At 36.4% G+C, this 25,129-nt stretch overlaps 1 protein-coding gene across 8 annotated transcripts in view; it reads right to left on the bottom strand.

Moving 5' to 3' along the window:
- IFT80 (intraflagellar transport 80) overlaps positions 1–25,129 on the bottom strand; it is a 115,362-nt gene that overhangs the window by 58,533 nt on the left and 31,700 nt on the right. For 7 of the 8 annotated variants that reach the window (XM_082393979.1, XM_082393985.1, XM_082393980.1 and 4 more), the window contains 3 exons: positions 19,955–20,064; positions 16,580–16,669; positions 15,450–15,587 (listed from right to left, as the gene is read on the bottom strand). In XM_082393979.1, coding sequence (XP_082250105.1) covers positions 15,450–15,587; positions 16,580–16,669; positions 19,955–20,064 — 338 coding nt within the window. The remainder of the gene's footprint in view (positions 1–15,449; positions 15,588–16,579; positions 16,670–19,954; positions 20,065–25,129) is intronic. The other variant, XM_082393981.1, reaches the window with a different exon arrangement.

Genomic DNA, 25,129 nt, shown 5'->3' with positions numbered 1-25,129 from the left:
ATACCTCAGTTACATAGATGTTTTTCTATTACTGCTGTAACAAATTACCACAAACTTAGAGGCTTAAAACAACACAACTTTATTATCTTACAGTTCTATAGGTCATAAATCCAACATGGGTTTCACTAAGCTAAAATAAAGGTGTTGGCAAGGCTGCATTTCTTTTCAGAGGCTTTGGGGGAGGATCCATTTCCTTGATTATTCAGGATGTTAGCAGAATTCAGTTTCTTACACTTGTAGGACTGAGGTCCCCATTTCCATGCTGGCCATTTGTAGGTTCTAGAGGCCACCTGCATTCCTTGGCTGTGGGTCCCCTTCCCCCTCCTTTAAAGCCAGCAACAGAGGTGGAGTTGCTCTAACTTTGAATGTCTCCTCGTCCTTCATCTTCTAACCCAGCTGGGAAAGATTCTCTGCTTTTAAGTACTCATATGATTAGTTTGGGCCATCCTGAGTAATCCAGGATGGTGTTACCATCTAAAGGTCCACACCCTTAACTATATGTGCAAAGTCCCTTTTGCCATTTAAGGTAACATTCACAGGTTCTGGGGATTAGGGCATGGGCATCTTTGGGGGCCCATTATTTGGCCTACCACAAAATTATAGCAATCAATTTGGGTACTTTAAAAGCATGTTCATTTTTTTACTAAAGATTCACATATGAGCATAAACACATGAAACAATATTTTTACCACTTTTAAAAAGTAGTTTGGGGCTTCCGTGGTGGCGCAGTGGTTGAGACTCTGCCTGCCAATGCAGGGGACACGGGTTCGAGCCCTGGTCTGGGAAGATCCCACATGCCGCAGAGCAACTAAGCCTGTGCGCCACAATTGCTGAGCCTGCGCGTCTGGAGCCTGTGCTCTGCAACAAGAGAGGCCGCGATAGTGAGAGGCCCGCGCACCGCGATGGAGAGTGGCCCCCACTTGCCGCAACTAGAGAAAGCCCTCGCACAGAAACGAAGACCCAACACAACCATTAATTAATTAATTAATTAATTTTTAAAAAAAGTAGTTTGGGGTTTGTGGTTTTGACTTTCAAAAGGCTTAGTCACATTAATTTGACCATGTTGTCACCAAGTGGTAGTAGAATCTTGGTATTATTCATGCGGGACTGAATGATCAAGGATATATATGTATGTGTATGTGTGTATATGTATATAAACACACACATATATATAAAATATTTTAAAATTTTTGAACAAGTTGCTTTTAGAAAGAAAAAAGAACAAAATTAGTTTATAGAATCAAGCAAAATAGGCATTTAATATTCCATCATGTGAATTGTACAAAAAGCATTGAGATTATATTAAGAAAAAGAAAGCTATCATTTTTCAGGAATATTTCCTAATAGTATGAAAAATTAGACTATGAGACAGAGCCTTCCTCAAAGAAAATATGGATAATCTTGGAATACTGGGGGGAAAAGTTCTTAAGGAACAATTTTAAATTGTCAAATCTATAGCCCCTAACAAATAATACTGTAAATAATTAGATATGGACTAATTAAAAAATCTGAAAAAAATCTGTAGAATTCTTTAAAAGAAGGAAGAGTAAGTAAGGGGAAGATAATTTCACTAAAGACAATGAAATAAAAGGAAACAACATCTTTTCTTAGATCAAAATAAAGGATTTTTTTTTACATGATTGGTATCTCTGGCAATGACTAATCAGAATGTGTGACTATTGAAGTTTGATTTATGAGGTATTTATAAATAAAAGAAAATACGAGAGATATTTTAGAAGAGGAAACTACGGCTTCTCCCCCAAATGGAGGGCAGAGGAACAATGACATACTGCGTATGAGGAGTCAGAGCTGGAAAGGCCCATGTATTTTGTGTGATTTTAGCATATGCACATCTAGAGAACATTTGTCAAACAGAAGTAAAGTTCTGTGCTTCTAGAAATAGAGAATTACATTTAGATTTTTAGGTACCAAAATCAGAAAAAAGCAAATTCATATTTGTGCTTCTTGGTGAAAAACAACAACAACACATGGTTTGTTGTTCATTTAAAAAAAGGTTTTTTAATGTTTTTTAAGTTACTCCATCAGAGAGGAAGTTTACTTTAACCAATTTAGCCTCATCCAAAATAAGTACAGACATATCTGAAAATTTACCATTATTCTATTCTTTATTCATTCTCCCACAATTATAACCTTTGCCATTAAATAACTATGTTATTACATTATCTGTTTACATATCAGTACTCTCAAAAGAGGTGAGCTACTCCTAGAGTACAGGTATGGATGTTATTCCTTGAATAGTCAGAGTATCACACAGAACTTAACACACACGAATATTTGTTGAATGGATGAATGAATGTGCCTGCGTCTTTAAGCAAGCCTTCCTTCCCAGAGCTTAACCATGACTTCAACCAAACATGACTTTTAAAATTTAAAAAAAATCCAAGGAGCAAATTAAAAGCCAAAGATTTACAAATTTTAAACTAGCCATCTCAAAAACATCAACCAAAGTGACTAAATGGATCAATTCTAGTAAAACTAGTCAAAATGCTACAATGGAAGTCATTAATTGAGTTACATCAGTTGAGTTAATGTAAGTCATTAAAAACCAAAACAATATATTTTGTCTGTACAATGATGCGTTAAAACGCAACATTTGGAATTCCCTGGTGGCACAGTGGTTAAGAATCTGCCTGTCAATGCAGAGGACATGGGTTCGAGCCCTGGTCCGGGAAGACCCCACATGCCGTGGAACAACTAAGCCCGTGCGCCACAACTACTGAGCCCATGTGCCACAACTACTGAAGCCTGAGTGCCTAGAGCCTGTGCTCTGCAACAAGAGAAGCCACCACAATGAGAAGCCTGTGCACCACAACTAGAGAAAGCCCGCGTGCAGCAACGAAGACCCAGCACAGCCAAAAAAATAAATTAAATAAATTTATTTTTTAAAAAATGCAAGATTTATGGAACATCTATATGTTAAGTGGTTTATTTTTAAACAAATTTATTTATTTTATTTATTTTATTTTGGGCTGCATTGGGTCTTCGTTGCTGCACGCGGGCTTTCTCTAGTTGCGGCGAGCGGGGGCTACTCTTCATTGTGGTGCGCGGGCTTCTCATTGCAGTGGCTTCTCTTGTTGCAGAGCACGGGCTCTAGGCGCGCGGGCTTCAGTACTTGTGGCATGAGGGCTCTGTAGTTGTGGCTCGCAGGCTCTAGAGCACAGGCTCAGTAGTTGTGGCACGTGGGCTTAGTTGCTCTGCAGCATGTGGGATCTTCCCGGACCAGGGCTAGAACCCATGTCCCCTGCATTGTCAGGCGATTCTTAACCACTGCACCACCAAGGAAGCCCTTAAGTGTTGATTTTAAAAAGATTAAAAGTAAATTCTGTAATAGAACTCTGATGTTGTATTGCTTGCTAAGCTTCTCAATTCTGGACAACAGGGTCTTATTACTGTAAAGGCAGCCCAGTTCCCTTACTTTATGTTTATATTTTATGGCTTTATGGTTTCTAGCAAAGTTGGTTTTATAGCAAATCTGAAAATACAATTCTAATTTTCATTATAAAGACAGAAATTTATTCATGTAGAAAGAAAAACTTTCAGAGAATTAAACTGAAAATTTTTGGCAAATATGGCTAAGGAGGCTTTGAAACACAAATGGCAACCTCCTCCATTTTCTAGGACCTGGCCCTCTCCAGCAATCCCTATGGTTACTGCATTAGAGTCCTGATGACCATGTTTATACAACATACCCCAACCTGATTGACCAGGCATGAGTTCTTAACCAAGGTTGGGCCAGTGACCCCTTCCCTGAGGGTATTTAAAACTAGGACTAAGATTCTTATCTCAGTCTGGCTACTCTCCTGAGTAGAGATGTATACTTGAGAACTGTTGACATTTGTCACTTTCCAGCAGGTAAACTGGGGAGGGTTGGGGAGGGGTCAGTTTGCTGGGAAAGGAAAAAGAGGAGGGATATGCAGAGAGAAAAGCAGAAGGAAAAGGCACAAAGGAACCACATTGTGTGTTTTCTTAGCATTCCAGTTTCTGATTCCTGAGGCCTAGCTACATCCTTGCTCTGGTTTCTAGAAGATAACCCTGTAATTTTAGAGCAAATTGCTCTTTTTTGCTTAACGGTTTCTGTTACTTACACCCAACTATAATAAAATGTAGGATAAGTCTGAAGTTCTAGGATCAGCCACACTTCTCTAGCACTACCTCAGTTTTTCCCACTTCTGGCACATCATGTAGAGTGCTACTTCCTCCTCTACAAACCTTATTTTAAAAAACAAAGACGCACCACACTAATACTACTCAGGAAAGGAAGCAAGCAATATGTCCAGTGCCCATGGAAAAGGCTTCATAGAACTGTGGAGTTGAAAGGAGAGAGGCGATCACTTAGCCCAGATCATCTATTTTATAGATGAAGAACCTGAAGGCCCAGAAGAAACCTTTAACTTTGTAAATTCACCACTGGAGTCTTGACTCCAGGGCTCTACAAACATATCAATACTATTCCTACATTAAAATAAAATAAAATAAAATAAAATAAGCAATCATACTGGACAGCACAATGCAGAGAACAATTGAGAATTCGTCTTCAAATTGTTGACGTATTAAAGGATATTACATCTCTTTGAGGGAGGATACCATTTTTTTCCCCTGTATTCTGTCAAACTGCTTAGGATACCATTTTTTTTCTCTGTATTCTGTCAAATTCCCAACAGGGAAATAGAGCTATTTAAACTAAAAAAAACATGACTTGATTATAACAACTTTTAAAAGTACTTCCTAAATGTCAACTTCACTCTTCTCTTTACTACTTCTACATAAATATACTAGAGTAAAAGGATCCTCAAAAGCATATCTTTAGCCAAGTTGGATTAATTCAATTCATAAAATTGTGCATTCACAAATTAAGTTTAGGAGGAAAAGAAAATAGACGCAAAGTTTCTTATTTTTCTTTAAGGTACACTAACGATTTTTAATATCAATATTCTCTCTAATATACCAGGAATTGGCAAATTGCAGGCTGTCTTAAATTACGTGCTGACATACATAATTGACAATGAAAAGTTACATATAGCAGTATGACCAGTTACTGCAGATGATGAATCATTGCAATTATTTTAACTGAATGGGAGAATGAATGGAGGGAAGACTTTTTATTATGACTAACTGATATTCAAGAACAGAGAAAATGAAAAAAGTTCTCTCTTACATAAGCAATAGCACCACCTGCTGATAAATAAAAGCAATGACGTCAGTTAATTTAAAATCTGGCCAAAGGTACTTTATATATTCAGATCTTTTCCCTTGAATTCTGTTCCACTTAACGTAATATAATGCAATTCATTAATATATTCTGTGTATTTATTTATAATAACTATGTTAATTTTAAAGTTTTTACCTTACATATTTGAATCATGCATTTAAAAAAATCAAAGGTAAAAATAAAATGTATTATGGAATCCAGGGGAAAATTTTAGTTTGTGTCTGATATTCCCTGACCACTTCTCCTAGAATAATGCCATCTCCCATACCTACCTTTATTTTTTTATAGCATTTATTACCACTTAACATATCATGTATTCATTCTGTTTGTTTATAGTCTTTTGTCTGCTGAAATAAAAACGCTCAAGAGCAGGGAATTTATTTTTGTTTACTGCTGTTTCTTTTTTTTTTTTCTTTTTATTATTATTTTTTCTTTTTATTATTTATTTATTTATTTTTTTATGGCTGCGTTGGGTCTTCGTTGCTGTGCGCGGGCTTTCTCTAGTTGCAGTGAGCGGGGGCTACTCTTTGTTGCGGTACGCGGGATTCTCATTGAGGTGGCTTCTCTTGTTACAGAGCACGGGCTCTAGGCGCATGGGCTTTAGTAGTTGTGGCACGCGGGCTTCAGTAGTTGTGGCTCTCAGGCTTTAGAGCACAGGCTCAGTAGTTGTGGCGCAAGGGCTTAGTTGCTCCACGGCATGTGGGATCTTCACGGACCAGGGCTCGAACCCGTGTCCCCTGCATTGGCAGGTGGATTCTTAACCACTGTGCCACCAGGGAAGTCCTCTTTTTATTATCATTATTATTTTTTTTTTGGCTTCATCGGGTCTTAGTTGCGGCACGTGGGATCTTTCACTGCGGCGCACGGGCTTCTCTCTAGTTGTGGTGTGTGGGTTTTCTCTCTCAAGTTGTAGTACGCAGGCTCCAGGGCACGTGGGTTCTGTAGTTTGCGGCCTCTGCACTCGGGCTCTCTCATTGAGGCACCTGAGCTCAGTAGTTGTGGCACGTGGGCTTAGTTGCCCCATGGCATGTGGGATGTTAGTTCCCCGACCAGGGATCGAACACGCATCCCCTGCATTGGAAGGCGGATTCTTTACCACTGGACCCAAATGGGACTACCAGGGAAGTCCCACTTACTGCTGCTTTTTTAACACCTAGGGCAAGTGCCTGGCACATAATAGACTCTCAATAAACATTTGCAAAGAAATTAATGAATATGAAAATAAATGAACAAATGAATATGCAGTGCATTTTTAAGCTTCCTTGAAAGTATAATAGCTGTGTCAAAGACTTCAAGGATCTTGATAGACCTTGCCAAATTATGCTTGAGAAAAGCTGTACTTCAACACTTTATGGGGAGGCCCATTTTCCCATTTTCTCATGAGTGGGAAATGGCATTAGAAAAAATGAACCCATCACTGAAGAAACTGAATATACTTGGGGGTTCTGGAGGCATTTACAATACACTTCTTTTATCCTTTGCTCATTTTTTTTTCAGTTAAAGATTTTCTATTTGGTTCTTTTTTATAATTTCTATAAGACCACTGATTTAAAGTCTTTGTATAGTAAGTCCAATGATGGGCTTCTGGAGGGAGTTTCTATTTCTTTTTTTCCTATGAATGAGCCATACTTTGTATACTTGTAATTTTTTGTTAAAAAGTGGACGTTTTGAATATTATTATGTGGTAAACTCTGGAAATCAAATTCTTCCCCCCTCACCAGGACTTGATGTTGTTTCTTTTTGAGGGATACAGTCATCTGTTTATTTAGTGACTTTTCCAAATTATTTTTGCAAAGACTGTATTCCTTTCATGGATGGTCACTGAAGTCTTCATTCTGTTATCTCAGTGGTCAGCTAGCAACCTGACAGAGCCAAAAACAAAGAAAAAAATACTCTCCCACTCTGCCAATGGGCTCTGAGCTGGGGCACTCCTTCAACACTTAGCCAGGCCACCTATAATTCGGCCTTAGCCTTCACCTCCTGCCTGTGCAGAGCCCAAAGACCTGCCAGTAATACTCCTCTAAAGTCTTTTCTGTGTGTCTGGCCCTGAGCATGTGTGTTGCACACTGAATTCCTCAGTATATGTGACAGCTCTCCAAAGCCCTTATTTTTCCATACATCTTCCTCCTCAGCCTCTTCCTTCCCAGGCTTTTTTGGTCTACCTGCAGCTTGCCCCATTCACCATCCCTTGCCCCAAGTGGCTGTGGGTAGTATGTCTTTACATGCTTTCAACAGATGCCACCTGGGAAGCTACTCCAGCTCTGAGAGATTTCCAAGGAAGGCAAAACAAAGACAAGCCTCTGTGCAGGTGTCTCAGGGGAACCAAAAAGCATAACAACAGTTTTCTGAGAACATGGTCCATATTGTTCCCCTGGCACCAACAAGCTGCACCAGAACTCAGGCTGCCATTCCCGTGGCCACTGCCAAGCTGGGAATGGGGGATGGTAGGCAGGTAAGCAAAAAACGCCACAATGCTTTCTTACCAAAATTTAGCACCCTCTTTCTTTCTTCATTAAGCATTTCCCTGGTTGCTACAAAGTTTTGGATTAGATTCCAGAGCTCTGAAAAAGTTGATTCTGATTTTTTTTTTTTTTTTGCCAGTTAATGGTTGCTTGAGTGGAGGGACCAATTCTTGGAGCTCCCTACTCTACCATTTTCTGCAACATCACTTCTCTTTTGTTTATTTTTATTGAAGAATTTTTTAAAGACCTTTACTGCATCTGTACCATTGATACACAGTCACTAAAAAAGGTTCACACTACACAAAATCATATAAAGAAGCAAAAGATCACCCAAATATAGTATTGGGTGTACCTTTAGCCACAATATTTAGTAGTTAGAGGTAGTTAGAGATATGGGTATATAATTTTATACAAGTGAGATCACATAATAAAACCTGGTCTTTTTACTAAGTAACTTACCATAGATAGCTTTCCAGGTTATTAAACATAATCCCTCTTCCCCGCTTTTAATGACTTGAGGGTATTCCATTTTAGGTATATAGAATATTAACCTAATCAGCCCCCACTTGTAGACACTTTATTTCTGATTTTTACCATTATAATACTGCGATGAAATTGTTATGCATACATCTTTGTGTACTTGTCCAATGATCTTTAGAGTAAATTCCTAGAAATGAGGGGAAAAAAGATTGAAGAAATAAGAATAGAGCCTTGTTGACCTGTGGGACAACATCAAAGGTCTAAAAAATTTGTAATTGGACTTCCAGCAGGGAAGGGAATGGGGCAGAAAAAATTTGAAAAAATAATGGCCAAAATTTCCCCCAGTTTGGTGAAATCATAAATTTACATATTCAAGAAGTATAAAGAATCCCAAACAAGACAAATACAAAGAAAGTCATACACTATCAAACTACTGAAAACCAAACACACAGAGAAAATCTGCAAAGCAGCCAGAGGTAAAGGCCACTTTACATTCAGGAGAGCAATGATACCAACAGTCACTTATTTCTCATCAAAAACAATAAAGACCAAAAGAGAGTAGAACAATATCTTTAAGGGGCTGAAAGAAAGGAAAAACAACTCTGTCAACCCAGAACTGTAAATCCAGCAAAGAGAAAAATAAAAACATTTTCAAATATACAAAAAGAAAGAAAATTCATCACCAGCAGTTATACACTATGAGATATGCCTAAAAGAAGATTTATAGGTTGAAGGAAAATTGTATCAGATGGAAATTAGTACCTTTGGGAAGAAATGAGAGCACTAGAAATGCTAAACATTTCTTTCTTCCTTAATTTCTTTAAAATGAATATGACTTTTAACAGCAAAAACTATATCATATTGTGATAGATGTAATACAATTATACATTAAGGAAAGGTGGGTAAATGGAATAACATGGACGCAAGGTTCTTATATTTTACATGAAATGGTATTATATTAACTCTAAGTAGTATGTGAGACAAAACAAGCACCAAGTAATGCTCATTCTCTGGTCAAGGGGCCAGGTAGAGGGGTTGCAATGCAGGATGGAACCCTTTGGACATAACTACCCTTCTCCAAACACACACCATGAAAGAAACCATGGCACTCTCCCCACCAGGCACTGTGTGCTGTGGAAACAGTGGGATGGAGCCCTGTGGAACATTCCCGCTCAGCACTCAAGTGAACAGAGGTAGCACCTTTCCGCCTCCCCACGTGGTTCTGTAGAGACAGAGCCCCTCAGACCATTCCAGCCCTGCAATGCCAAAGCAGTGGCCCTCTCCAATGAGCACTGTGAAGGCTGCCCAGTGGGGCCCCCATCTACCATCCCTGATTTGCACTAATGACAGCAAAGAGGCAGCACCCAACCCCCTCGCTACAAGAGTTGGGGTAGGATTATGGAGAGGAGGGAACTGGAGAACGGTATTCTTTAAGTCTATGTATAAAGCCCTTGGAACACCATCAAGTGGCCTATTCATGCAACTGACTTGAATCAACACAGTAAAACCATGACAACTAACTGGACTATGGAATACCACTTAGGTTTCAAATTTGCCCCTGGGTTGAAAACAAGCAGGGCAAACCAGAATTGCACTGAAATGGCTTTGAAAATGAAATTGATATTTGAACAACAATCCACAAAAGTGAGCCAGGATGTGAATTCTGAACCAATACAGGTAACTTGCCTGCTTAAATAGAAGATGTAAATAGGAACAGGAGTTTCGTATCAGCCTAGTGAGGGTCTTTTTAGAAAATTCCAATTTTATGATGAAAGTCAATGGGAATATTAGATTTACTATATAACAACTGAGTTGGAGTAATGTACCTATACAAAAATATAAAAATTTCTGCTTTTTCAAATATTCTTCTCATCAGTCCATTTACATACATGCATAGTAAGGAATATATTCAAACCAAAACTTATTGTTTACAGCCTTCAAGCATTTGAGCTTTTTTCTCCCACTAGAAATATTTCTTGAAAAACATTAAAAGAAAATATTTACAAAAATCATATTTTTCTAGGCTTATTATTTCACAGATAACCTGAAAGTTTACACCAACATCATTCTTTAAGCCCTATATTAAAAAATTACTGTCCAATTTCTGTCAAGGAAGCCTAGATAAGAATCTTTAAAATGTTGATTAAGAACACTGCACTCAACTAAAAATCTGTTAAGAGCTCTCAAAACAGAGCTCTCAAGATAGAAATCTGATAAATTTGTAGCAAATCCTTCCTCAGGACCCGATTTTTATAATATCTAATATTGAAATTCTTCCACAGAATCTGGCCCTGGATAAATGATTACTACTATTAATTATACAACTTTAAGTTGCAGATTTTGAGGAAAAAAAAAGAAGCAAGGAGCTACGTTTATGAGTGACATTTCTAGGTTGAAGAGAACATGTACTTACTTCTTAAAAGAAGCCTTAATAAGTTTTTTTCAACAGATAAACAATTGTGTGAGAAAAGTATGCAGCACCAGCTGACTTAAATTTTCGGCTCTAACTTGACACCACTTACTCAGTAAGTAGAAAAGGTGAAGAATCTCAATAAGCATTGCCCTTCTTACCTTTCACCACACGAACTTGCCTTGACCCTCCAAATAGATTAGTTCTCATTACTAGGAACAGCCTGTACCTCCTGGTAAAATTTATTACAACTGTAATTAAATAACTGAGTGGGTAATTAATCATTTAATACCTGTCTTAGCAACAAGAAAGTAAACTCCACAAGGGGAATGTCTGCTTGGCATTTTTTAAAAAGATGTGCAGGAAGTAATTGTGCAGTAGGTAATTTGGTTTTGACTCAAAATGCTTATAGCATTTATATCTTAGTGAACAGAATTACTTCCCAATAAAGATGTATATGTTCTATATCACCTTAAAAACAATTTTCCATGTTTTAATTATATATACATATAAATTAAATAGCTTCAAAACTCAGCATTTGTTTAAAAACGAAAGAAAACTGAATTACATGATTAGAGAATCCAGTGAATTGTGCAAGCAAAATAAAATTAAAGGATAAATCTAGTTTTTTCCCTCTTCAAAAATTATACAAAGCATGTCTTTTATTTGAAAATTTTAGAAAATGCAGTTATGAAAAAAATCACCTATCACTTCAAACTGCAGGGATAACCATTGTTAAAATGTGTTATATTGTCAGACTATTTTTCTATTCATATATAGACACATATCTTTACACAAATAGGACCATCCTATGCATAAAATTTGTAACTTTTTTCTGACTATATATCTTAAAAATCTTTTCATGGCATTATGAAAGCAGATTATCACTTTTAATAACTATATAACAATCATCATAATAATTATATTCCATAATTAAATAATGTCCTAATGTTGGAGATTTAGGTTGCTTTTCATTTGTTAAACTATAAATAACACTTCACTGAGCATTCTTTTTTTTTTTTGGGCCACGCCGCGCAGTTTGTGGGATCTTAGTTTCCTGACCAGGCCCTCGGCGGTGAAAGCACCGAGTCCTAACCACTGGACTGCCAGGGAAATTCCACATTGAGCATTCTTTATCCTACTATTTCTGTAGGATATAAATTCCTAGGCCTGGAGTTGCTGGGTGGAGGTACAGTATATGTACATTTCTTGGGGGTTCAACATACAATGTCAAATTATCCTCCAGAAAGTTTTGAACAAATCAACATACATATCTATTTCTAGATACCATTCTAGGAATAGACAGAACGTGGTTTAATCAAATAACTCATAAAATCTAAATGATAATCATATGAAGGGAGATCTTATAAAGTTAATAAAAATCATGCAAAAAGAAAAAATAATTGCATGCAAGAGTTCCAAATATTTTCTGTGAAAATACACAACAGAAGTAAAACAAAACAAAAAAATCCACTGGTAATTCAATGAATGTAAATATTCCAATAGTATTTAAAACCAGTTATTTTGAAAGAATCAATTTAGAAAGTTGAGACAATATCATCACACACATTATTCATATACTATAAACATTTTCCCTGTAGCAAAATGATAGGGTATAGATCATTCTTGAGGACCAGATTCTTATAATATCTAATACTGAAATTCTGACACAAAATATGGCTCATGGATAAATGACTGCTACGATTAATTATACAACTTTAAGTAACAGATTATGAGAGATAAAATAATTATATCCCCAAAGTAATTTTAAATGAAGCAGACACTAAGGAAGAATCAGAAGAATAAATTACTACATGAGTTTTTTTTTTTAAGTTTATCTTTTCAATTAGACTACCCTTTTGATATCACCGTCATTGTCATTTACTATTTCATCTCTAAAATAAAAGTATTTTTTCTACAGTAGGGCAAGCATTATCACTCTCAGAACTGAGAAGGACTATCAAACATCTCACATGTTTTAAGTGTTCCTTCCAGTATGATCTGAGGATAACCAGGGAACTTCTTAAAAATACAACTCTCTGGACCCCATTCTCCTGAAATTTTGATTCATTACATTGCAAATGGGGGCTCAAGAATATGTATTTTAGCAATGCCCAGGTGATACTTATGAACTCTGAAATTTAGGTAACTTGATTTATTACTGTAATGATTACACAGGGATCGAATAAAATTATATTGCACAAAGCCAGCACAAATTATACCATACCATAAGAGAACATTATCCTCAGGCCAGCACCAAGACAGTAAGGTACTCAAGTTGAAATCCAAATAATTATTCTTGACTCTTCCCACTTTTTATAGCAAGAATTTATCCCCTAAACCTGCCCACTTCTTTCCATCCCCACTGCTATTCTCTATTATTCAGGCTAACATCATTTTCTTGTACTACTGCAATAGCCTCTAATTAGCCATCCTGCCTTCAGTCTACCTCCCCTCTAATCCAACCTCCCTGCTGACCTCACAGTATGCTTCCCTAAAATTCCACACCTAAAAGGTCACTTAACATGGATCCATGGCTCACCACTGCCCTGAGGATAAAATCCAAACTACTACAACCTCACTGACATTTTAATTTGTCTAACAAACAGTAATAATTCTTTGCCTTTACATGTTCTGTTCCCTCTTCTGCACCACTGTTCCTGATACCAAATCAATATTTCCAATATTTGAATATTATCATGTTACTACCCACCATCCATGGCTCTCTACTGACTAACATATTGGTTTTCCAACTTCATTGTTTTAGCTGTTCAAAGGAAATCTTATATTGGATGCTCAAATATCAAAGCTGATTAATGTAGAGCTTTTCTGGGTGGAGGAGGACCAGGGGCTCAACCTCCTCACCTCTTTTCTACCCCACAGTAACCCCTAAGGGGGCTCCACATAAAATAACTAGATTTTAAAATAGTAAAATCTAGACTCTTTTAGATGGCAAACACAGATCTGGTCTGAGAATATCTTTTCTGTATTATCTCCTGGTACCATCCCATGCAAAATCTTATTGACATTGCACAAAAAGCACCATACTTCGATGCACAAGAGGTTCCTTCTGCCTTCAACTCTCTTCTCCCACCATGTCTCCTTGAAGAAGTATTAATTCTTCAAGCCTCAGCTCTCAGTCAGTGTCCCACAGGCAGAGTTAGGCTCTGCCACTCCTCTATTGTGCTTGCACACAGCAACCTCATGTATAGCACTTACACAGTCTTATAGTCTGATTCTCCACTAGACTGCCAACAACTTGAGTGAAAATCTTTACATCTTCCATCCCCAGTTTCCAAAATACTCTCTGATAACTAGTATATATTTGATATCTATTGAATAAAAGAAAATATATTTTAAATGTTAATCTCAAGTCTTAAAAAATTATTACAATATATTCAGTCTATTCAGTTGAACAAGGTAAGAACAAAATTCTTTTAGAAAATTTACTTGTCCCGAATAGTTGACATTCTAAAAATAGGTTTGGTGTTTAATTAAGTAAATCTTTAATTCAGTTATTCAGATCAATTCAATGCCCCAAGTTTTTAAAATTTTTAAATATTTTCATCAAAATGGCAAATTTAAATTATTATGCTTAAATTGACTTATTAGTGAATTACTGAGTATCTACTGCATTGAACAGATGATAGAGAATCATTAAGCTATAGGATCTTATAAACTACAGAGTCAAAAACAATATACATAAAACTAAAATGGATGATATAAGAGTATAATACACTGTGAAAATGAGAATATATATTCTATAGGCTGAGAATCATTGATAGAAGATCAGATGAAAATGATATGGTCTAACTTAACATCCTTATGTTAAAACTAAGAAAAGAGATCTAGGTGAGAGGAAGTTAGAAAAACAGATAAATAAACTTTATCTATGGAAGGTATCATGAAAAGAAGTCAAATATGAAGTGAGCCTTAAAAAATAGGAAGAACTCATTAAGTATAAGAGATGAGAGCACTCCATGAAAAGAGAAGATGAGGATGTTAGTGAGGGGCAGAGAAGATTCATGAGTCTGATTTGAACACAGATACAAATTAGAGAGTTATGGGGAGAAAAGACAAGAGGTTTTATGGCACCAGGTTTCAGACAGCTTCAAAGTCAGGCAGAGGACTTTATATTTCATATGATAAAAAACAAGCAACCAGAAAACTTAATAGGTCATTTAAAAAGCTCTAAGAATTCTAAATTAACTGTCCTGTTTTACATTTGAGGAAAATAAGCCACAGAAAAATTATGTGATTTCCTCATAGTTAGGAACAGTATGGAATAGCCCCACTCATATAATGCTGCCACCTCTGGAGCACTTTGATGAAACAATTCATTCTTCAAATACAGTGGGTAAATGCTGCTGAGCTTGGCTGTTTGCCTAAGTTCTAAACAGAATTTGTATAGAGGGCATATTCTCTTGTAAGGGAAAAATCTCACACACATTCAAATATGAATTCTTTGGTTTTAAAATGACCATTTAAAAAATTTAGTATCAATTCCTTACCAAAAATATGCAACCAAAATTTTTGTATGAAACATATCGACAGTTAAAAAAAAAAAGGCTCAAAACCGAACTCTCTATATTGATTGGGCATAAATTTTAACACTTTACCATCTTTCACAACCATGCTTAAAATAAGTATTTCCAGAAAGATAGTAGAGAACATACCCAATCTTCAGATTGAACTTAAAGAGCTTGTATGGTCCCATAAATCTGGAATTGATTGAACCAGTATATTAAGAAGACAAACCAGAAAGATGCAGTCAAATGCATCACTGAAAATGTTTTTTAAAGATTGAGAACCAGGTGTATTGTGCACTATGACAGCACATCTGTGATTGCTTACCACTATAACTTACCCCAGTTTTATCACACAAGCGTAAAGTATGAAATGATCCAACAGCAAATAATTCTCCATCTGGAGCCCAGGCAACTGAGGTAATAGGATGCTCATGAGGTTGTGAACTGTACAGAGGGCGGCCGTAGCTATCCCATACCTGCAAAAAGCAAATTCAAAAAAATCTTTTATAAGTCACCACGTTATTACAAACAAGTTTGTAGCTTCTAGTAAAGTATCAAGTAAAGATTTAGAAGTCATCACTTTATAATATTAGCAATTACATGTCTTTACTATCCAACAAGGCAAGGTGGGGGTAGGGAAGCTGTATTCCTGGAAACCTAAATATCTCCCCAAAAAATGTTATGGTATCATTATGATAATTTCAGATTTTACTAACTCTTTAATGAATCATAAAAACTACCCATTTTAACCCTTTTAAATTTAATAATAAAGTTTTGAGATGTTCAGTTTTTTGCTTAAATTTTTTTGTCCAGTAAGTGCTCTATCAACTTTCCCTGAAAGTATTTATTTCAGTAAATTCCCTCTAACTATAGTTAACTTAAATCTTATTCTCCCTCACAAATTATTTTGGTCTGAAGCTAATTAATGATTAATAAACCAGTTAAGATTGACTTTTTAAAACTTAAATTGATTTAAAGAGTCACTAAAACTAGGAGTTGTTTTCATGTTGCTACTCATTAAATCAAATTCTATAGGTCAGGGACTTCCCTGGTGGTGCAGTGGATAAGACTCCACGCTCTCAATGCAGGGGGCCCGGGTTTGATCCCTGGTCAGGGAACTAGATCTCACATGCATGCCGCAACTAAAAGTTCACAAGCCACAACTAAGGAGCCTGCCTGCCACAACTAAGACCCCGTGTGACCAAATAAATAAATATTTTTTTAAAAATGGTTAAAATGGTAAATTAAAAAAAAATTCTATAGGTCAATGAAATAGGCCAAATTAGAAAGGCAACACTTCAAAATGCCACTGAAAATTATAAAATAACAATTTGCTAAATTATTAGAGTTAAAAGATATGGCTAAAGAGAAGGACTAAAAGAATACTCTTATATGCTAAATACTTTTCACGGAAATTCGATTCTTTCAACCAGGTGATAAATTCAAACATTATTCAAACTTTACATACCTTATATTTACAGTCTTCGCCAGCAGATAAAATTAAATCATTGACTGAGTTCCAGTCTACTTTTAAAATAATGCCATCATGAGCTTTCCACTATGAGAAAAAAATATTTATTATAACTTCAAGAGCACTGAAAAGTTTTTTAAATAAGAAAAGGTATTTTGCCTCTTTCTAATGATTCTCTTGTCCTCTTCTTGGAGAAGATTCCTATCTTCCTTTCATAACCATTATGCTTGTTTCATTTCCAATTTAAACTAATGAAAAGCACCTTGCACTATGACATCCACTATATAACTCACATCCTTATCAATTTCCTCAATTGCCTGGACTCCAGATGGAAAATCACTTGCTGTCGAACTATTCCAAGCTTGAAATCTGTGTGATAATAATGGAATGAATATGTTATGTACTCCAAAACTTACTTGAATCCAACTTTTGCTCTCTTTGCACAGTTGATCCCATCACTGATACTGCCTTCATTCTTGTTTACTAATTCTTTTATTTTTTAAAAAAGCTTCTACTACATGAACATCCTCTTTAGGACTCTCTTCATTCTCTTCTGTACATTCCCCTAAGCTTCATTCTCTTTACCTTCATGTCCCTGGAGTAGTCACTAACTACTCTGAGAAAATTCTGCTGCATTTACCATCTAACAAAAGGTTTCCCACAGATATATACTCTACACATATATAGAATGCATACATATTTGTGTATATATCTAAGTCACCCAAAAATTGGCGATCTAGAAGTTAAGCGTGGATGTCTTCTTGATCTTAAATATAATTTATGTGCTCATTTAGCTATTAACCACACACATAATTAAAAGCCATTAATCTTTCACTAGGTTTAAGCAGAATAATATAACTGAAAAAGAATTAATTTTTCTTGAAGACTATAAGGTACATTTTAATGTCTGAACCAACTAACTTTGTTTCAAAGAGTGACTGATTTTAAGGGTTTTCTCTCTACAGAGTCTTCCTGGGAAAATCTATTATTCTTAATGTATACAGAAAAAAACATCAAATTAGGGTCAAATAAGCCCTAAGAATAAGCAATAATTCATAGCTTGTTTTATTCAAGATACATAAAAATATACTCTGTCAAAAACGAATGTTTTGATAAAGCAATAATTTTCACAATTTACTGCTAAATTAATCCAATGTCCTAAAATAAACTGCAAAGACAAAAATAACAAAATATAGATATATAGAGATAAACACATGCAGAGATTCTCAAGAGTTTCATTTTAAAACTACAAAAATAATATTTTCCATATTCAAAAGTTAGGAACAAAATATGGTTTAAACTTTCCTTATACTATAATTTAGGATATCAATTATATATTACATACATTCACATATTACATATAATGCATAGATAGTTTTCAATTATTTCTTAATGTATTAGGCATTTTGTAAAATTCCTTTGAATCGTGAGTTCCTCACAGAAGGCAGGAACTATGTTCTGTTTCACTTTGAATACCTTACACCCCAGCACAGCACCTAGGATATAATAAGTATGCACTACATTCCCACTGAATTACTAAATAAACAGAAGTCTCCTCATTATGAAACCAAGTTCTGGGTCTCTAGAAGAGTCCCTAAAGCTCTTAAGGGAAATGAGATATATACTTTTGAACTGTATTCTACAAGCAAGAATTAAATAAGCATTCTTTTTTGTGAATAATCCAAATTTGAGTATGTGTTTATGCCCAAGGAGAATTGCGGCAGCTTTAGTTTTCCAAAAGGAATAGAAGATTTGCACGAAGTTACTGATTATACTTTAACCCCTTCTCCACTCTAGCTGAATTTTGGCAATGGATACTTTTCTTTCCCTCCACTACCTCCTGGGCCAAAGGTTTTACCGAGCCACAAAACGATAATTTATCAATGGTGATTTAAGCATCTTACTGAGTTTCACTTACATATGCCTAATTACAGGTATCTTAACAAATCACATAACTATAAACTAAAAGATTCATCTGGCCTGCTTTTGCTGTATTATTTCAAAGCACATTTTCAGAATATAAGTGGTATTAGAAGGACTTTGACTAAAGGCAGTCAGAGCCAGTCCTCTTTCCTAGCTTATTCCTTTTGCCCAAATTCTTCTCTTTCTGTTGTTCCACAGTTCTTAGCAGAGTGTTCTGCATGTAGTAAAAATGTAAATGCATGATGACTGTGTGGAATATGTATAGCATAATCTACATAGAAGTGATTAATAGGAATCTCAAAGCCATTTCTATAACCTTCCTCTCCAAATTCTACATCTACTCACTGTTAAACCTAATGCTTCTTCTTAAAACACTTTTTATACCTGCTGTAGCCAGTCAATCTCCAGCACCAAATCCCTTACCCAGGACGTGGTCATTCTATACCTTTTAACTGGCTTCCATGGCTCTAATTTATTAAGGGCTGACTAAAAGGTAGAGATGATATAATAACACTGCAATATCAACAACAACTACTCTTCATTGTGTGCACTCAATATTTTGATTATATGCACTGTCCCATGCACTTTGCAATTTAACTCACTTAATCCTCACAACATTCCTATCAAGTAGGTATTAGCATCACATCTAACAGATGAGAACTTGAGGCTCTAAGATATTTTATAACTTGCCTAAAGTCACATATAAAAGTAAGTGAACATTTGAACCCAGGTGACTAACTCCAAAGCCTGTAATCTTATTACCCACACTACACTGTGTCATTATCAAAATATGAAGAAAATGATTCTGCCTCTTTGCACTGAAATCAAACATCAAAATCCTGGATATAGGCTTAAAGGTTTTTCATTAATTTGTACTCCCCTGACCTGTCTTAACTGCCACTATTGTTTTGCTTCCCTATAATTGGTAAAATTATATATACCCAATTGTTCTGAACATTACATTGACTCCCCCTCCACTCTAAAAATACTAAAAGAATTCTAGGGTCTTAGAGAAAGCTCAAGGGTACTGAACAGACAATGAGGAGGAGGAGGAGGAGGAGGAAGACGCTAGAGGTGATGATAAAAAATACAGTCTAAACAACCTCTTAAAGTTTTATGATCTAGGCCTGTTTTGTCTCAAATCTATACATGTTAGGTTGACTCTGTTAAATTTAAAGATGGCTATTATGCCAAACCATGTGATAATTTAGTAACTCAGAACACATTTATGACTTACTGGTATAATGTGAGTTGGAAAAAGGGGGAAGTGAACCTCATTGGAAACATAACCAGATATTCCCTGTTCTGTAACAAAGGCTGATAAAACCACACACTTAAGAGCCTCAACTGCAACAAGATCACCCAGAAAAAAGGGACTCCTAAGAAAGTGACCTCTCACTTAGCAGTCTGGCAGATCCCAATAACAATTTACAAATGCCTGAGAAGTACCTGTAAAACTTTAGCATTTGGTTGAAGAGGTTTAATGATCAGCTGTTTGCCTGCTGTGTAAAGAACCTTTTCCGAATCAGGGCCCCATGCTACTGAATACACTGGTGTTCCTGTAAAAAGGAAAAGAAAAAAAACCTGATGAACTTTCATTATTATGCTTTATAAAAGGGAGATTGTTAGGAAAATCAAAAAACAATTTGGGGTGTCATTTCCTCCTATTCAATGGCCCATCCAAACTGCAGTATATAGCCTGATACTGAAACATAGACCAGGTTAAGATTGACTGTTGAAAATCTACTGTGAGCAACTGATAAACTATATTTTTTACTAATTTTGAGCTTGCTGAGAAAACACGGAGCTTTCAGGACCTCGAGAGTGTGCTATGGAAATATGTAAAATAAATATACTTCATTATGTTAAGATATAAAGAGGTATCAGAAAAGTCATGATTTATCATTTCCCATCATCAACAACTCCTGTGTAGTGGTTTGATATGATTTCAAATCCACTCGTTCACGACAAAATGAAGTTGTTTTGATCTAAGAATGAAGTTGTTTTTATAAGGAAAGCTGTTTTGCTATAAGAGTGAAGGTGTTGCATCAGGAGATCATCATGGACATCTGAGGCTGCTGATGAAGCACTCTGTAGCTCAGCTGCTGAGGGGCACCACTGGCGGCTAATCAGTAAGAACAAATGAATAAGCAACTATGGCGAGGGGACATTTAGACTATAAATATCCAGAATCGTGAGGACTATCTGAGAATGTCTGGCCTCAGCAAGGCGACTCTGTTCATCAAAATAGGTCTCTGAAGATCCTGGGGCATTAGCTTCCTGCCAGGGTAAGACCCTTTACCAGCAACGGTGAAAACACTGCAGCGGCCCCACCAAGATCATTCAACACTGATCGGTCAACACTTGAGTCTTCGTTCCCTAGCAGTGTGCTCCAGCAGCAACATTCGACTTTTGCTTCTGTGCCTTCATCTTGTGGTTGACTAAGCCAACTCTCCCGGGAACCAACTGGTAAAAAGGTACACCTCAACTAAATTTGGACTTCTTTATTATCATTGGTTTGGAGAATATTTCTTTGTTGGCTTCTTAAGAGACATTATCCTGGGGACTTCCCTGGTGGTCCAGTGGGTAAGACTCCGTGCTCCCAATGCAGGGGGCCCGAGTTTGATCCCTGGTTGGGTAACTAGATCCCGCATTCATGCTGCAACTAAGAAGTCCGCATGCCGCAACTAAAAAAAGATCCTGCATGCTGCAACTAAGATCCAACGCAGCCAAAAATAAATAAATAAGTAAATTTATTTTTTAAAAAAGCTGTCATTTCACTGTACATGAATTATACTTCAATAAAAATGGGGAAAATTAAAAACAAACAAAATAAATCTTTAAAAAAATAAATTAAAAATTTTTTAAAAAATTTTTAAATAAATAAATAAATAATGAATATCATATCAATTGAGAGCATTAAATTATCTGTGCTCCACTGTCTGACCCAGTTACCTATTCATTAGAACCTGTTCATTAGGGAAGTGAATCAAGTTTATACAATTAATCTATGAAATATTAACCTATTTATATTTATAAAACAAAGCTTTTAAAAATTGTCTAGGATTCCTAAGTCAGACTATTGTAGCAGTTGACTTTATGTGAATGATTGACTGAATCTTTCAGTAATTTACATTCTCAGTAAAGTGAAATCTGAATCTGAGGATTTATAAGCAATCAGTAAGATTTGTTTATTTAAATGGAAAACCCAACTGATGCTAATCAACAGGGAGTAATCAGTAATCAACAAGGAGTAAATTTCAGAAAGATAAATGCTGTGTTTAAGTGGCACCCTACTCCTTTAGTGCCATTTTTTCCCCAACCAGAACGTAATTCAACTGTGAGCAAGTCTCAGTGGTTTACAGGACTTAGAAAGTCTGATTTAGACCTAGTTCAAAAAACTCCTGAAGCATTCCTTTCATGGTGTAGGTTAGATATTATATTGGGTCTAAACATCCTGTTCAGTCGGTGACATCTAGGATTGTCCTGTATCAGAGGAACCTACAGATGACCAATGAGATGGCTGACCTCAGAGGGTACTTCTTCTAAACTTAGTAAGTATATTCTCTTGAAACATTCTCTGGGAGTAGCCAGGAGCTGACCTGGGCTTCAAAGTAAATCTCCAAATGAACAGAGTTCAAGTCTAATAAACTCCCCAGAAAATGTAAATCAAAATTTCAGGTATTCCAAAAGTGATTCTTGGTGAGGACAGTAAGGGAACAAGAGAGGAAAGCTTATTTGATACAGTGGTAGAATTATAGGTGCCTTCTTTATTTCCATTATTATAGTTGTAAGTATTGTGCAAAAAAAGTAAATTTATGTATTTTAATTATAGACTATCAAATCTTCATGAATACACTCAGTAAAATAACACTTTCCTGAGTGTATACAGAACTATGACAAACATCTACCCCCAAGGAAATAATTCAGTAAACACAGCTCCCATTGAGTTATACAGGATGTGACTCTAGTCCTTTAGTTGTGGTAAAAGGCATGGTTTGGGGTATAGGATGAGGAGTTAGGGACTCTTATGTCCTCTTTCACATTGAATTTGTGGCCCCATTAAGTCAACTGTGTCACCATTTCCTTGTTTATAAACCTTATAAATCTTCAGAATACTTATCTCTCCTGTTAGGACATGGAGATTATTCATTTCCTGCTTATAAAACAATTTTTTAAACAATAATGCTGTTAAAGAAACAGGTATAGTAATTTATAGAATAAAACGAAATAGGCTTATAGAGGAAAATTTAAGTAATTCCTTTGTTACAGCATGTGGTTTTTAACCACATTCTTTCAATCAAAAAACAAATATAGAGTTACTTATGATAAATAAGCAATCCTAAATAAGATCAATAGCTAAGGAAGTTCCAGCTTCCTAACCACCAATATTCAAAATGAATATAACGGACTTCCCTGGTGGCACAGTGGTTAAGAATCGGCCTGCCAGTGCAGGGGACACGGGTTTGAACCCTGGTCCAGGAAGATCCCACATGCCGCGAGGCAAATAAGCCTATGCACCACAACTACTGAGCCTGCGCTCGAGAGTCCATGAGTCACAACTACTGAACCCGCGTGCCACAACTACTGAGGCCCGCGCACCTAGAGCCCATGCTCCACAACAAGAGAAGCCACCGCAATGAGAAGCCCGTGCACCGCAACAAAGAGTAGCCCCCGCTCACTACAACTAGAGAAAGCCCACGTGCAGCAATGAAGACCCGATGCAGCCAAAAATAATAAATAAATAAATGAATGAATGAATAAATAAATGAATACAACATCAAGAACTAAGAGGGCTTCCCTGGTGGCGCAGTGGTTGAGAATCTGCCTGCCAATGCAGGGGACACGGGTTCGAGCCCTGGTCTGGGAAGATCCCACATGCCGCGGAGCAACTGGGCCCGTGAGCCACAATTACTGAGCCTGCGCGTCTGGAGCCTGTGCTCCACAACAAGAGAGGCCGCGATAGTGAGAGGCCCGCGCACCGCGATGAAGAGTGGCCCCCGCTTGCCGCAGCTAGAGAAAGCCCTCGCACAGAAAAGAAGACCCAACACAGCCATAAATAAATAAATAAATAATTTTTTTAAAAAAAGAAGTTTAAAAAAAAAAGAAGAGAACTCTTCCTTATATTCATTCTTTATATTTATAATAAAATGTTAAGTGTGAAACTCCTGTATATATGTTTTTAACGCTATACAACTTCTGATTTGGGTGGTTCTGGAGAAGGCCATATTGAAAGTGGATGAATTAGCTTCGCAGAGAAAATGATTTATATTATAAAAAAATCCATCTCACTAGCATTTGAAACAAATCTTTAATATTTAAAATGTTTTTTAAAAACATATTTATTGGGCTTCCCTGGTGGCGCAGTGGTTGGGAGTCTGCCTGCCAATGCAGGGGACACGGGTTCGAGCCCTGGTCTGGGAAGATCCCACATGCCACAGAGCGACTAGGCCCGTGAGCCACAATTGCTGAGCCTGTGCATCTGGAGCCTGTGCTCCGCAACAAGAGAGGCCGCGATAGTGAGAGGCCTGCGCACCGCGATGAAGAGTGGCCCCCGCTTGCCGCAACTAGAGAAAGCCCTCGCACAGAAACGAAGACGCAACACAGCCATAAATAAAAGTAAAATAAATAAATAAATAAAATTAAAAAAAAAAAAAAACGTATTTATTAAAGCACTGAATTACTCCCAATGCTACACTTCACTTTGCAAAGTCAGTATGGAAATAATAATAGCCTTCAGGTTAAAAAACTTTACAACAAAAAGTTTAGCAAATTATATAATAAGATGTTATTAATTTCTTTATTAACAAAAATGGACAAAAAACAAAAGTAGTTTTATAATCATTAATTTCTTGTTTTTTATATTGGGAATTTTTATTTATGCTCCATTTCAGTTAAGACACTCAAAAAGATCTTGTTTTTCTGACTTTGTACACTAAGATCATGTGACCTTTTTGACATTTTTTAAGAAACCACACGCACCTGGGGTTGTGTTAAATGTCAGACCCTTATCTCTCTGTAAAACAAATTATCTAAATTCTTTCAACTTGTTGAAGGCATTTTAAACCACAGAAAAGGAGACAAAAATGTATTTCAATTGTTTTAAGGAAGTACATGGTCAAATATACCATGTTTTTCACATTCATACTAAAAGGTATCCCCTAAAAAATGTTGTTTTTGCATGCTTTTAAGAATGCTTTTGAAACAAACTCTCACTATTACAATGAAGCATTAGCTACCTTTGCCTTGAGTGCAGTATAGGTTTACACCTTGTGAGTATAAGTAAAGAACTTAGAGCAGAGTTTGGCGCTCTATAAGCACGACCTGTTAGCTACTACCACTACTACTTTGTAATGCAATAAGCAACCATTTGTTATTGTGATGTGCATGGGAGTAGACACTCAAGTTTTTTGGTTGCCAAATCATTAAGAATTCAAAAACAAAGAATTATTTCCCTTTCATTCTATTTGTAGGGACATGTATTAACAAATAAGTGATATCGAGTGGGATTTATTCCTCAAAAAAACAACTTTTTGGTTGTGTATGTCACTGGGTCAATACAGAGAAAAAAGCTGAAATGAAGGCATTTGTTTCTTTAGTTTCTAGCCTCAGTCACCTCTCCCT

The sequence above is a fragment of the Balaenoptera borealis genome (genome assembly GCF_965194805.1).
Source record: "Balaenoptera borealis genome assembly, chromosome: 5".
Classification (NCBI taxonomy): domain Eukaryota; kingdom Metazoa; phylum Chordata; class Mammalia; order Artiodactyla; family Balaenopteridae; genus Balaenoptera; species Balaenoptera borealis.
This window is presented reverse-complemented; position numbering and strand designations above follow the sequence as displayed.